The sequence below is a fragment of the Equus caballus genome, chromosome 2 (genome assembly GCF_041296265.1).
Source record: "Equus caballus isolate H_3958 breed thoroughbred chromosome 2, TB-T2T, whole genome shotgun sequence".
NCBI lineage: Eukaryota > Metazoa > Chordata > Mammalia > Perissodactyla > Equidae > Equus > Equus caballus.
The window spans coordinates 14456043-14471442 of record NC_091685.1 but is presented as its reverse complement, the minus strand read 5'-3'; the positions used below and the strand labels follow the sequence as shown (position 1 = coordinate 14471442).

General features: G+C 39.4%; 1 protein-coding gene across 7 annotated transcripts in view; it reads left to right on the top strand.

Annotated features, from left to right (window-relative positions):
• Nucleotides 1-15400, top strand: part of ST3GAL3 (ST3 beta-galactoside alpha-2,3-sialyltransferase 3) — a 193247-nt gene that overhangs the window by 94597 nt on the left and 83250 nt on the right. For 5 of the 7 annotated variants that reach the window (XM_023631691.2, XM_005607122.4, XM_014737325.3 and 2 more), the window contains one exon: nucleotides 2329-2371. In XM_023631691.2, coding sequence (XP_023487459.1) covers nucleotides 2329-2371 — 43 coding nt within the window. Of the gene's footprint in view, nucleotides 1-2328; nucleotides 2372-7114; nucleotides 7285-15400 lie in introns of those variants that run through there. The other 2 variants (XM_023631657.2, XM_014737327.3) reach the window with 2 other exon arrangements.

Below are 15400 nucleotides of genomic sequence, written 5' to 3'. Positions count from 1 at the left end.
GAAATTTGACCTTAAAAAATCCAGATTCTTGGCTTTAAAAAAATTGGAAGATGTTGCAGTGCTGCACCTGCGTTGTTGCCTGGCATAGGTAGCTGGAGCTGGTGGAGGCTGCCCCCTTCGACAGGGCATGGGGTCTCCAGATGGACCCCATTCCCTTTTGGCTCTGTGACCTGAAGCCAGCGCCAGTTGCCATTTATCATCACTGGGCTCACACAATTACCTTTTCTTAAGTTAAAAAATAAAGTGAAAAATTTTTGGTACTTGTGTCTCTGAACAAAAGAGAAAACAACAGATAGTCCAAGAGAGCCTTGGATGGGACTTAATTTCTTTAGAAATGCAGAGTGTTCTTACGTGTTTAATATGCAGTTAGGGTGTATATATACAAGAAAACCCTTAAGATGCCATTGGAAAATAATCCATAGACATAATTATGGTTACTATACAAAAATATATGGTGAAAAAAAGACATTTCAACAGGATTTGTTTTTAATGCAACTGAAATACATGATATGAGCTGCTGCAAGAGGTATTACATTTTCCCACTTCCCTCGTTGATGTTATCCTTTTGCTTGGCCCCTGATATTTGAATTTGCAACAAGGGTTAAACATTCGCCAGCCTCTCTGGAAGGAATCAGCCAAAGCATGGACTCATTGTACTTCCAAGGGAGTCTTTGCTGGGGTCTGAAGAGGAAGAGCAGGATAGTTGCCCCAAGGTTATGACCACATGGGGGAAAGCAACAGGTGTTGACGAGTTCATGAGATTTTGTTTTTCATGGAATGACAAAATAGAATTGTTGAAAGAATATTAAACTTTCAAACTAACTCTTTCTGCAAGTTTTGTTTTCAGTTTATTTTTTAATTGAAACCTTTTTTCTTTTTCTTACTGATTTTTATAAGTCCCTGATATATTAAGCAAAGTCTCTCATGCATTCATCTAAGAGCAAAACCAGAATTATTTTGTGGAAAGGCTTTCACTTGCCCAAGCGTATTCTCTTGGGGAGTAAGCCTTCTGTTGAGTTGTGTGTCCTAGTTGATATCTTCAATTTTAAGAAGAAGAATTATTCTCTCACTGCAGCTCAGCTGCTTATGAAAGCGTGCAAGTCTGGCCTTAATTGGCCTTGCAGAATGGCTCCTGTGAGGTACTTGTCAGTGTGTGTAACTTCTTTCTCTTGGCCATTCATTGCTTAGCAAAGACTGAGTTCCTCAAAAGCTTTGCTGCATGGCCTTTTCCATCCAGTTGTTTGGTCTTGGTATTCTGTTTCATCCTCAGATTAAGCCAGGCCAGCTGAGAACCGCCTTCATAGACCATCTTACTTTGATGTAGCCACTCTCTCTACACACACACACACACACACATGCACACACACGCACACACTTTGCAATCATTTAACAAAGCTATAAGAAACAATCTTATGACTCTTCCTATCATTTTCCTATACAAATATTTTTGAGGACACGGAGGAAACTTCCCTCGAGTCTTAGTGTCAGGAATAGCTATGGCTCTCCTAGTTTATTTTATGGACACTGTAAACCATTTTATCAGTGCTTTGCATTTAGCTTTAGCTATGAGAAATCTTGGGAATAGATCTATAATCCTCCTCCAGCAAGCGCACAGGACCTTAGGACATCCACTTTTGCTATTCTTATCCCGGCTGCACTTCATTATTTTTCCTGTGCTTATTTCCCCTTTGGCCCCCACATTTCTTCTTTTTTAAAATCTCGTACTTCATACAATTTTGTAAAACTGCTTCAACTTCATTTTAGAATGAGGCTAGATATAAAGAACTTAAAATATAAATGATTTATTATTTGTTGAAAACATCTTACCAATTTGTTTTTAGATTTCATTTTAAATTTCCTATTCTTTGCATAGTCAGATCTATCTGTTCTTTGTGATCTTCATGAAGAGGATTGATGCCATGGATTTGAGGACACCGTGGGCTGCCACATCTTTACTCCTTAGTTAACATGGCTGATTTAGCAAAAATTGTGCTTAGAGCTTAGAGGCAACAGGGATTGCTTCTGACTGTCTTTCTTCTTCAGGGTCTAGTTTTGTAGTTTACTAAGTTTCAGTTTTGAGTACCACATTTAAACAGGAAGGCAATTATATATTAGCATAGGACTGGTTGGCCTAGAAGGCATTGAACCTGGTCCTTCACAGACAGGCATTCGGCAAGAGTTTTGTGACTTAAGTTTAGTTGTGGCTTATGTATTTGAATCTGTTCTTTGAAGCAATTGTCTGTCCCCATGGTCTCGGTCTGGGGAATGCAATCTGTTAGTGTCAGCAGTGGCTTGACTTCAGTAACATTTTCTGCTTTTCTTTTTCAGAGTATGATCGATTGGGCTTCCTCTTGAAGCTGGACTCTAAACTGTAAGTAGAATGAGAAAGTTCCTTGACTCTGTGGTGGAGAGATCTGTGAGAGCTGGGGTTCAACCTTGAAGGGTCAGCTCTCAGCACTGCTGTGGTTGTTGGAGGGTTCCCTGGGGCCTCTGTCCTCAGTCTGTCAGCAGAATCCTGGAGCATGTAACAGCCTGCAGGGACCTGGAGAGGATGGAATTGTAGGCACACACGTAAGGCCTTAGATTTGGTTGACACAGGCAGCTCATTGCAGAAGGATCCACTGCCAGGAGTTTGAGGGACACAGAGACCCCTGGAAAGGCTTCTGCTACAGAGTGGAGGATGGTTGAGTCACAGCGAGAGGGTGTGGCCTCTCAAAGATGCTCTGCAGCCTGACATGAAAAGCCTTCCATGATCAGGCCCCTGGCTTCGTCTCCTGCTTTAACTCCTGTCATTCTCCTGCAGGTAAACCCTCTACCTTTGCATATGCTTGTTATCTGTGCCTGAAATCCCCTGTCCTTGCTTGTCTGCTAGGAAAGTTCAGAGACCTCTTCCTCCATACACAGAATTATCTCTTCCTCTATGCTTCCTCTGAATTTTCTACCTCTATCACCAATTATCTCGTTATGCTATAATTAACTGTGTAATATAACTTATTAAGAGCACAGGCTCAGAGCCAGGCCAAGCTTGGTTCAGATCCCAGATTGCCATTTACTCTTCTTATGATTTGGGACAAGCTGCTTAACCACCCTGAGCCTCGTTTCATCTATAAGATGAGGACAGTATACCTACTTCACAATGTTGCTGTAAGGATTTAATTGAAATGAATAATTCATTGGGGCTTTCAAGTAAATGGTATCTAATCCTTCCAGAATCCTTCCCTGTTCTGGCTTCTTGGTCTACTTAGCACCAAAACAGTATTGGCATATGCTTGTTAGGTACTCAGTAAACACTGAACACATGGCTGCACGGATGGATGATAGGTGGATGACTATACACTTCCCCCATTAGACCAGGATGCCTTGAGATTGGACTCTATCCACTCTGAATGTTCCTGCCCTGCACAGGACCTGTCACATGGTTGATGTGCAATCATGGTTGCAAAACTACCTGTCGCTTCTTTCTGTTGTTAGTCGTCTTTGTACACCTGTGTTCCCTGTCTTGTACCAGACAGACGTGACAGATCAGAATTGTGTCTCCTTCCTTTCCTCTCTTGCATGACGCCTTGATCACAGGTGTTTCTTATGGTGATGGTTACCCCTACAAACAAGACATCAAATCTGGGGTATTTGGCTTTCCCACTGAATTGTCTGGCATCCAGACCCTTTTCCTGGCATCTGGCTTCTTAGCTTCTGCAGTCTCATACTGTGAGTTCAGGCATTGTAATTCTCCCAGCTTTTCCATATCATGGAGGTAGCTACAAAGGAAGAATGGTCTGCTGTTTATACCAAGCTAGTGGAGAGATGTCAGCCTCATGTTAACATCTGGGGAGTGAGGCTTGATTACACTAGAAAGCCATAGGCTTCACTCTTAGAAAAGTCTTAATTTAGTGCTCTGGGCGAAAAACAAATCAAGTATAAACTATAAGCCAGTGAACTGACACCAAAACAGAAGAGAAGTAGTAATTACCAAGTTGAATCACATTGATGAACAAAAGACATGTTATCTAGGACATGTTAACTACTGTATTTAAATGTCTTCAACAGCATAAGGAGGGGAATTAGGAGGACATCCTGCCTTGCTGTCCTGACAGTTGGGTGGTGCACAGTAGGCTGTTGTGTAGCTTTCTGTTGTGTACCAGGCTGGTTCCACAATCCATTTGAGTCAACTTAAATGGTCTATAGTGCAGGGAATTGGCTTGCCCTCATTTGATTTATCTCACAACTTAAGGTATGAGCTAGAATTTTCCTGCTTCTTACTGCAAAGGCGTTTCCAATCCAATGCTGTCTTCAGAAGAAAACACAGATAAGTGGGAAGGTTTTTATGTGCTTGCAAGGAGAAGTTTCCAAGTGAAAGCTTCTGTTTGGGAGGGGATAATTCCTTAGCAATGTTCAGATCCCCCTTACGAAGTCTTTCTCTGCTGTGTTGTGTTCTATTTCTAATGTATAGGAGAGGACCTGAACTTGGATCAGAAGAACGGGATTTGAATTCTGCTTCTGCTGCTTAGAATTACATGACCTTAGATAATTCATTTAGCTCTCGGAATCCCAATTTTCTCTTATGAAAAAATGTAGATAATAATACCTACTTTCTAAGGTTTTATGAAGAATAAAAGAAAGGGTCCTATAAAGTATGACTAAGTATATAACTGTAAGAATTTATTCTCATTTAGTTTGACTGGGTTCATTTTAGCTTCTTGAGTATAAGAATTTGTGTGTTCTGGAAAATTTTCAGCTGTCCTCTCTTTAAACACTGCCTCTTCTCCACTCTCTCTCTACTCCTCTTCTGAAACTCTGATTAAATGTTAGACCTTCTCATTCTAGCCTCCACATCTGTTAACTCCTCTTCCATATTTTCTGTCTTTGATCCTTTTCACATTAAACTGGAACCCCATGGACTCAGCATAAGGAAAAATGAGAACTAAACCTGCACACCCAAACCAGGACTGCAGGAAAGGTTGCCAGAGTTCTTGAGTGGATCAGGGCAATAAGTTAATAAAACAGAAACACTTGATATTCACAGCCAGAGTTCTCATCACTCAGGTGATCCATGAACTCAGTTTAGGGTATTCCAGACTGGCCTTTCCTCCAAGCTCCTGGCAGAAGCAAATGCAAACCCTATGATATGAATTCCTCACAAATAACTTTTCAAGGAAATGAGCACCTCACAGTAAAAAATAACTAAGCACAAAAGGAAACAAAGCTCCATTAGTGACAACCATGAAAAACAACAGAAAGCAGAGGAGGACCCATAAAGACTTCTGAAATTGGAATTACCAGACAGTTTATAAAGCAGTTATATATACTATATTTAAGAAATGAAAGACAATGTTGAACTATATACATATATAGGGAACTATAAAATGTAAAATATTAGATTTGAAAAAGAAAGAACTTCCACAGTTGAAAAATACAGTAACCAAAATTAAGAACTCAATAGAAGGATTTAGTAGCCGATTAGATACAGCTGAAGACAGAGCTAGTGAACTGGAAGATGTCAGAAGAAATGATTTATAACAGGAATTGGCCAACTTTTTGTGTAAAAGGCCAAATGGTCAATATTTTAGGGTTTGAGGGGCCTTATTGTCTCTGTTGCAACTACTCAACTTTGCTGCTGTGATATGAAAGCTGCCATAGACAGCACATAGACAAATGAGCATGGCTGTATTCCAATGAAACTTTATTTATGGACACTGAAATTTTAATTTCATAAAATTTGTGTGTGTCATGAAATATTATTCTTCTGACTTTTCCCCCAACCATTAAAAATGTAAAAGGCATTCTTAACTCATAGGCCATACAAAAAACAGATAGTGGGTCAGAGTTGGCCCACGAATCATAGTTGGATGACCCTTAATTGAGAATGCAGCACAGATATATCTGCATGGAAATTGTCTCCCCAACTCAGATGTTTTCTATTCTTGAAATCCTATTATACAGAAATACTCTTAAGATATCTCTCTAGTCAATGATACTCCAAAAATATGGAAATAGACATTTTGGACTTTTTTGTTTCCTCTATATTCTTTTAATTATATCTTTGTGGAATTGTTTTCTATTTCCTTTGGGAAATAGAATAGCAGCAGGGAATTCCCTGCTGCTAGATGACAAAAATCATGTGTCAGCACGATAGATTATTTAGAATAATACTTACATGCAGTGAGCTGCACAAAACCTTGTCTTTTAACTGCAGTCTCTGTTATTCAGAAGGGCAGTATTTTTTGGTGGTTAAAAACCTGGGCTGTGGAGTCAGACTGGATTTTTAAAACTAATTCCATGTCTTGCTAGCAATAATCTTGAGTGAGTTATTTAACTGCTAAGCCTCATTTTCCCACTATAAAATGGGGATGATCGAAGGATGAGTGAGATTCAGCCTATCCTGTACCCCATCAATGTCTGGTAATGAGACTTGGACCTCAGCTTGCCTCCTGTACCGTGCCCTAGATTTCATTTCTTCACTCATTCACTTAGCAAATATTTCTTGAGTACTAACCATGTGCTTTGTAACTGGGATAAAACTGAAAATTCTAAGCCATGTGAATGGCCTCATTAAGCTTGATTGGAAAGAACGTCTTGTAAGCTAAAGTCTTAGCGAATGGGAGGGAGTAAATGAGAACAGCAAGGGAGAGTAAGAGGTAATATTTCAGGATAGCATGAGCAATGAACAGGTTTTTGTTTCTTGTTTTTCAAATAAGGATGACATACTGGTAGTTTGAAAGCAGAAGTGGAGTATAAAGAAATAGGAGAGATCCTCAGGTGCATGAGGTATAGTAGAAAGAGCAGCTTCCATTGCACAGGGATGTAGGGGAAATGGTGTTTCCAGGAGAGATCTGGATTCTGTGAAAGCAGAAGATGGAAGGAACACTCACTGAAGAAGCTGAGGATGTAAAGGAACAGTGCTTCACGGAACACAGTGGAAAGTTAGACTATGGTATGAGGGGAGAGAAGTGGGAACTTGGGCCACAAAGAAGAAGCAGAGAGCAGTGACTTGAGCATGAGAAAAATGACAAGGACTTAATTGAGGGAGTAAACAAGAATAATCAGGATGTGAGGCTACGAGTTGAGTTTTGCTGGCCTCAAGGTTGCTCAAGAATTAATTTTGTGTTCCCCAGGGGTGAGCACTCAGGCTGCTCAGTGCACTCAGCAATAGCCTGACTGGATGATACCCCCAGGGCGGTCAAGTCTGGTTCCTGGGGAGGCTCTGGGTTCTCTGAAAGGAGTCCGCTGTTCAAAGTTGCGGGTCCTGGGGAAAGGCTCAGGGCTACAGGCTGCTGCCCCAACACTGAGGTAAGCACCTCTCGTTCATTCAACAAATTTCTTGAGCAACTACTATGTGTCAGGCAGTATTCTGTGCTCTGAGGATGTACCAGCGAACAAGATGGTCTATAAACAAAAAGTGTAATAAATAAGTAAAGTTTTCAATATTTTGGACGGTGATAAGTGCTATGAAAGAAAATATGGCAGGACAAAGGAATGCTGGAGAAGAGACTGAAAGTTTAAATGGGGTAGTCAAGTGGGTTTCATTGAGAAGGTGACATTTGAGCAAAGACTCAAACAAAGCAAGAGAGCGGGTGAGCCCTGCCGGTATGTGGAGGCAGAGCATTCTGAACAGAACCCTAAGGAAATCTCAGTCTCAGTTATGAGGGATATGACACCAGGAGCCAGGAATGTGCCCATTAGTCCAGTGTAGACAAGAGCCATCTGGAGCGTTAAAGGAGCCAGACCTTGGTGTCCAGGTGTGTGTGTTTCCTGAGCTGATGTCAGCCTTCTGGGAGCTGATTTAATAAAATGAAGATTTCATCTGGGTCAGCTGGGTGTGGGTAGGTACTCTGTGCTCTGGGAAAGTTCCTGTCGGCAATGTGGTTTTTTTTAGTCACCATGTGGGCAAGCACATGGGGGCTTTAATGCTCAGTCTAATTTCATAAGGAATTCCACGAGAAGACACAAAGGTATGAAATCCAAAACCAACAACTTTTAATCTGGAAAGGCTTGTGAAAACCAAGCCAAGCCTGTAAACATGGGGCAGGCTAAAATATACCCTGAGGCATGGTTTACTATTTCCAGAACAACCTGACAAGTTCCCTGGGGCTGCAAGGGGAAAGTGTTTATTGAGCACCTCCTGTATGCCCAATGCCACACTAGGTACTTTCAGTTACCTGTTCCTCACAGCAACTGCGTGGATGGTCTCATGCAGTCTCGTGGCTTTAAATAGCATCTGTATGCTGATGACTCCCAAATTCCTAGTTCAAGCCCACTCCTCTTTCCTCACACTCCAGACTCGTTTCTCCAATTGCCTCCCTTACTTGGGCGTGTATTAGGCATCTCACACTCAACATGTCCAGAACCAAACTCTTGACACACACCCTGCCTCTGAGAATCTCCCCGACCCCAGGATATGGCAAGTTCATCCTTCCAGTTACTCAAGTCAAAAACCTTAGCATCATATCTTTGACACCAAACTAATTATCAGGAAACCTTAGTGGCCTTACCTTAAATATCTCCAGATCCAACCACTTCTCACTGCCTCCACTACTGTCACTCTGTCCAGACGACCATCACCTCCTGCCTCATTATTGTACTCCTGACTGGTCTCCCTGCTTTCACACTTGCTTCCTTGTGTCTATTCCCACACTGAAGCCACAGTGATCCTGTTAAAATTAAAGATAGATCTGGTTACTCCTGTGATCAGAACTCTCCAGTGGCTCCCCATTTCTCTTAGAATAAGAGCCAGAGTTTTTACCACGCTCAGCCAACACCCTGCACAGTCTAGACCACTGTTCTCTTATTGCATTCCTTGTTTATTATTCCATACCAGCCCCTTGCTGTGCCTCAGATACTCCAGGCCTATTCCTGCCTCAGGCTCTTGGCATTTGCTCATTCCTTTGAGATGCTCTATCCTAGGTACCTGCAGAGATTGCTCACTTCCTCACCTTTCCAGACGTTAGCTCAAATTTCCCCTTCTTAGTGAAGTCTTCCCTGCCCATCCCATTTAAAATTATAACCCCTCCCCTATCGGCATTCCCTGTTCCCCTTGCTGTGTCGTTTTTCTCCAGAATGTTTATCACTGTTGGATATCCACGTTTTACTTGTTGATTGTCTCCTCCCACTGCGGTTTCACTGGTGAATTCTATCAAACATTTAAGGAAAAGATGATACCAATTCTCTGTAATCTCTTCCAGAAAATACAAGCACAGGGAACGCTTCCTAACTGTTCTGTGAAGCCAGTATTACCCTAAAACCAAAACCAGATAAAGACATCATTAGAAAGGAAAACTACAGACCAATATCTCTCATGAACATAATGCAAAAATCTTCAACAAAATATTAGCATATTGAATCCAACAATGTATAAAAAGAATCACAGACCACAACTAAGTGGGATTTATTCCAGGTATGCAAGGCTGGTTCAACATTAGAAAATCAGTTACTGTATTCCATCACATCAATAAGCTAAAGAAGAAAAATTATATGATCATATCTGTAAGATGCAGAAAAAGCATTTGACACAATCCAACATCCAATCATGATTTTACAAAAAACTCTCAGCAAACTAGGAACAGAGAAAAACTTCCTCAATTTGATAAAGAACATCTACAAAAAACCTACAGCTAACATCATGCTTACTAATGAGAAACTAGGTGTTTTCCCCTTAAGGTTGGGAAAAGGCAAGAATGTTCCCTTTCACCACTCCTATTCAACATTATACTGAAAGCTCTAGCTAATTCAGTAAGAAAAGAAAAGGAAATAAAAGGCATAGAGATTGAGAAGGAAGAAATAAAACTGTCTTTGTTCACAGATGACATGATTGTCTATATAGAAAATCCCAGAGAACTGGCAAATAACTCCTAGGACTAATTAGCAATTATAGCAAAGTTGCAGGATATAAGGTTACTATACAAAAGTCAATTGCTTTCCTATATACCAGCAGTGAACAATTGGAATTTGACATTTAAAACACAATATTATTTATATTAGCACATACACAAAAAGAAATACTTAGATATAAATCTAATAACATACAGGCAGACACACACACACATATATAATATATGGAAAACTATAAAACTCTGATCAAAGAAAGCAAGATAAATGGAGAAATATTCCATGTTCATGGATAGAAAGACTCAATATTGTTTAAATGTCAGTTCTTCCCAACTTGATCTGTAGATTCAACATAATCTCAACTAAAATCCCAGCAAGTTATTTTGTGGATATTAACAAACTTATTTTAGAGTTTGTATGGAAAGGCTAAAGACCCAGAATAACCCACGTAACACTGATGAAGAAGAACAAAGTTGAAAGACTGAAACTGCATAACTTCGGACTTAGAATAAAGCTACAATAATCAAGACACCATGGTAGTGGTAAAAGAATAGACAGACAGGCCAATGGAACAGAATAGAGAGCCCAGAAATAGACATTCATGGATATCGTCTGTTGCTCTTTGACAAAGGAGCAAAGGCAATTCAATGGAAAAAAGGATAGTCTTTTCAACAAATGGTGCTGAAACAATTAGACATCCATATGTAAAAATTGAATCTTTCACCTACACTTTTTACAAAATTAACTCAAAATAGAACCTAGATGGAGGCTGTCCTGATGGCAGAGTGGTTAAGTTCGTGCACTCGGCTTCGGCAGCCTAGGGTTCACAGATTGGGATCCCAGGCACGGACCTACATGCTGCTCATCAAGCCATGCTGTGGCGCCATCCCACATGCAAGATAGAGGAAGATTAACACAGATGTTAGCTCAGGGACAATCTTCCTCAAGCAAAAAGGGGAGGATTGGCGGTAGATGTTAGTTCAGGGCCAGTCTTCCTCACACACACAAAAAAAGGAACCTATATAGACCTATGTGTAAAACACAAAATATAAAACTTTAGAAGGTAACACAGGAGAAAGCCTGTGTGACCTCAGGTTTGGCAATAAGTTTTTAGATATAAAACTAAAAGTACAGTCCATGAAAGAAAAATTCAGTAACTTGACTTTATTAAAATCTAAAACTTTTTTTTCTGTGAAATATACTGTTAAAAGAATGAAAAAGCAAGCCACAAACTGGAAAAAAATACTTGCAAAAAACATGTTTGATGACGGACTTGTATCCAAAATATACAAAGAACTCTTAAAACTCAACAGTAAGAAAACAACCAGCCCAATTAAAAATGGGCCAAAGACCTTAATAGACACCTCACCAAAGAAGACATACAGATGGCAAATAAGCATATGAAGAGATGCTCATACCATGTCATTAGGGAAATGCAAATTAAAACAACAGTGAAATACCACCCCACACCTATTAGAACGGCTAAAATCTGAAACATTAACAACCCCAAATGCTGCTGGCAAGGCTGTGGAGCCACAGGAAGTCTCATTGATTGCTAGTGAGAATGCAGAATGGTTCAGCCACTTTGGAAGACAGTTTGGCAGCTTCTTTATGAAGGTAAACATAGTCTAACTATATGATTTAACAATCACTCTTCTAGGTATTTACCCAATTGAGTTGCAAACTTATGTCTATATGAAAACTGCACACAAATACTGCAATATTGCACAAATGTTTTACATTGCTCTCATTTATACAGTAGTAAAGACCATTTTGTTTAATTACCTTTAAAAAATTTATAATTGCCAAAAGCTGAAAGCAACCAAGATGTCCTTCATTAGGTGAATGGATAAACTGTGATATATCCGGACAATGCAGTATTATTCAGTGCTGAAAAGAAATGAGCTATCAAGCCGTGAAAAGACATGGAGGAACCTTAAATGCATATTGCTAAGTGAAAGAAGCCAATCTGAAAAGGCTACATACTATATGCTTTCAACTACATGACATTCTGGCAAAGGAAAATCTACGGAGACAGTAAGGAGATCAGTGGTTGTTCAGGGAGAAGGGGAAAAGGGATGAATAGGTGAAGCACAGAGGGTTTTTAGGGCAGTGAAACTATTCAGTATGATACCATAATGGTGGATATGTGGAGACAGTAAAAAGATTGGTGGTTGCCAGGTGGAAGGAGGAAGGGGAAAAGGGATGAACAGGTGCATTATGCACTTGTCAAATCCATAGTAGCTTATGACAGAGTGAACCTTAATGTAAACTGTGAACTTTAGTTAATAATAATGTATCAATATTGGTTCATTAGTTGTCACAAATGTACTACACTAATGCAGGATGTTAATAATAGGGGAAATGCAGGGAGGGGCAAGGAGTATATGGGAACTCTATACCATCTGCACAATGTTTCTGTAAATCCAAAACTTATAAAAAATAAAGTATATTAATTAAGAGCTAATAAAAACAACCAACAACTGAGGGTTTTGAAATCAGAAAGCTCAATGTTCAAATATTCTACCTGCTGCTTACCGGTTGCATTTTTTCCTGTTCATAAAATGGGCATAATAATAACTGTCATACTAAGTTGTTTGAGGATTAACAGTAGTGTTAAAAAATAAAATAAAACAAAAACCCTGGTATTGTTCAATAATCACTGCTGCATTCTTCCACTTTCTATTATTTTGCTTCCCAAATCTCTTACAACTTTCCTTCCCTTCCATATCCACCATCACCCCTCAGTCCAGGCCTCTTCATTTCTCTGTAGGACTAGTGCATGTCATTCCTCTGCATAAAAATCCTTCAATGATTCCCCATTGCCTACAGCAGAAAGTCCAGATTCCTTGTCCTAGCAGCAAGACCATGATCTGGTCTCACACACTTTGTTCCAAAAAGTGTACGAAAGTATTTACAGTTCCCGAAATATGCCAGACCCTCTTTGGGCCTTTGCATGTATTGAATCCTATGCTAAGAATGCCCTTCCACCCTCTTTTCTTGACATCACCTCTTCGAGAAGCCTGCCTAATCCCCCAGGCCACTTTAATTGCCTCATCTCTGTACTCTCACACCCTGTTTATAACTGTATGATTGTACTTATATTTGAAGGTAATGTTTTATTTACTTAGCTATCTTGCCTCCTGGAATACAAGCACCTTGAAGGCAGGAACCAAAATGGAAGACTCACATCCCCTTCTGAAACTTTTCCCCCAGATACCCTTAATGGCAGAGGAGCATGAGCATAGACCATACAGCAACCCACTACAAACATAAAAATTCTTTCCTTTTATTTTTAAAAAGTGTTTTGTATTCTGCACCTAATACCTGTGTGTTGTTTTACTGCATTCTTCCCCATATCTTCAAGTAATTTGATGCTCCAGGAAGATGCACTGTGTGCTGTGGCTTTGAGTACACCTACCCTTTATTGTGACACTGTGACCCCGTTTGAGAAGCTTGAACTTAGTGGATTTAGGAAGAATGTTATCTGGAAATTATGATAATGACCTGTATCTTGTGCTGAGGGCCAATAGAAAAATTGAACGCAGGTTTTCTCTATGATTTTCACTACAGATCATATGAGGTTTAGCCCTTTTTTTGGCTCAGATAGACGTGAAGACAAGTCTCTCTCTCTGAGATGTTGGTCTTGTTTCAGTGGTGCTCCCTCTCCGTTCCCAGCAGTCTCATGACTTCCTGCCCATCTGGCAGAAGTTTGGAGACAGCCAAGTGAGGTGGAGAGAATAATCCAAATAAGAAAAAGAAAAGAACAGATTTTTTTCCTTGTTAAATTAGTGAAACAATAATAATTCAAGTAATCTAGAAGCAGTAAAAGCAGAAGTCAAATATTAAAGCAGTAGGACATTTGTTTAACCTTTCAAAGAATGCTCTGACCTACATTGTTCCAGGAAATTATTTAATCTTCCATCATTCCCACAAAATGTGTATTGTTATAGCTGTTTTAAGAGTTAAGGAAACTAATTATCTCTTACTTGAGGTTACATAACTACTAAGTAGTTACTTAAACTCCAGTCCTTATACCTTTAAGCCCTGCTACAAAGAAAGCAAGGGCTTCGGTGAGAACAGTGGATGGGTTTTAGAATCAGTTTCTCTTGTCAAAAATGAGAATAATTAGGTCTGCTCCAAGGGTGTACAGAGCCCCAGCTAAATATTTTTTGTAAGTGCTCTGCTATATAAACAAGTTTGTGTGTCCATGTGAGATATAATGATTTATTGATGAAACTATAGAACCAATGGGGAAAGATGAGATATTTATGTATTTCTTTATTATCCAATCAGTACACGTGAGGGTTCTTTATAGTATCCAGACACCATCTCTTTCTCTTCAGGTTCAGGAACCATCTCTTCATGTTTTTTATTGTCAAGTGCATCATTCCTGGCTAATTTCACATCTCCTACTGCAAGAAAAAGGTAGCAATACTACTACTCCAGTGCCATGGCTCTGGAACCTGTTTTATAGAAACAGTATATATCTCCTGCCTGTTCAGTTCTCTAGTATCATTTATTTTATGCTGCTCACATGATTACTCATGATGCCACATTATCCTTATCCTTCATGCTGCCTGTGAATACTGACTTCCAGTAACTCTTCAAGGTTGTCACTGCTTTATTGATGATTACCACAAATGCAAATCCTACCCAGAGTATGTAGGGAAAATGTGAATTGTAATTCGTTTTCTAGTCATGTTAAATGTATCATTTGAACCTACCAAGACTGAATCATGAAGAAATAGAAAATAATTACTTGTAAGGAGATTGAGTCAGTAATCAAAAACCTCCCAACAAACAAAAGACCAGGACCAGATGGCTTCACTGGTGAATTCTACCAAACATTTAAAGAATAATTAATACCAGTCTTTTTCAAACTTTTCCAGAGAATAGAAGAAGAAGGAACACTTCCAAACTCACTACAAGGCCAGCATTACCCTGATACCAAAACTAGACAAGGACACGACAAGAAAAGAAAATTACAGGCTAATATCCCAGATGAACATAAATGCAAAAATCCTCAACAAAATTTTAGCAAACCAGACTTAACAATACATTAAAATGATCACATGCTATGATCAAGTGGAATTTATTCCAGTGATGCAAGGACGGTTCATTGTTCAGACATCAATCAGTGTGATATACCACATTAACAAAATGAAGCGTGGAAATCAAATGATCATCACAGTAGATGCAGAAAAAGCTTTTGACAAAGTTCAACATCCATTCATAATAAAAACTCTGAACAACGTGGGTATAGAGAGAATGTACCTCAACATCATAAAGCTATATGTGACGAGCTCATAGCTAACATACTCAATGGTGATAAGCTGAAAGTTTTTCCTCTAAATCAGGAACAAGACAAGGATGCCCACTCTCACCACTTTTATTCATCATAATACTAAAAGTCCTAGCCAAAGCAGTTAGACAAAAAGAAATGAAAGCATTCATATTGGAAAAGAAGAAGTAAAACTGTATGTGTTTGCAGATGGTATGATATTATTTATAGAAAACCCTAAAGACTCTACCAAAAAACTGTTAGAACTATTAAACAAGTTCAGTAAAGTTGCAGGAT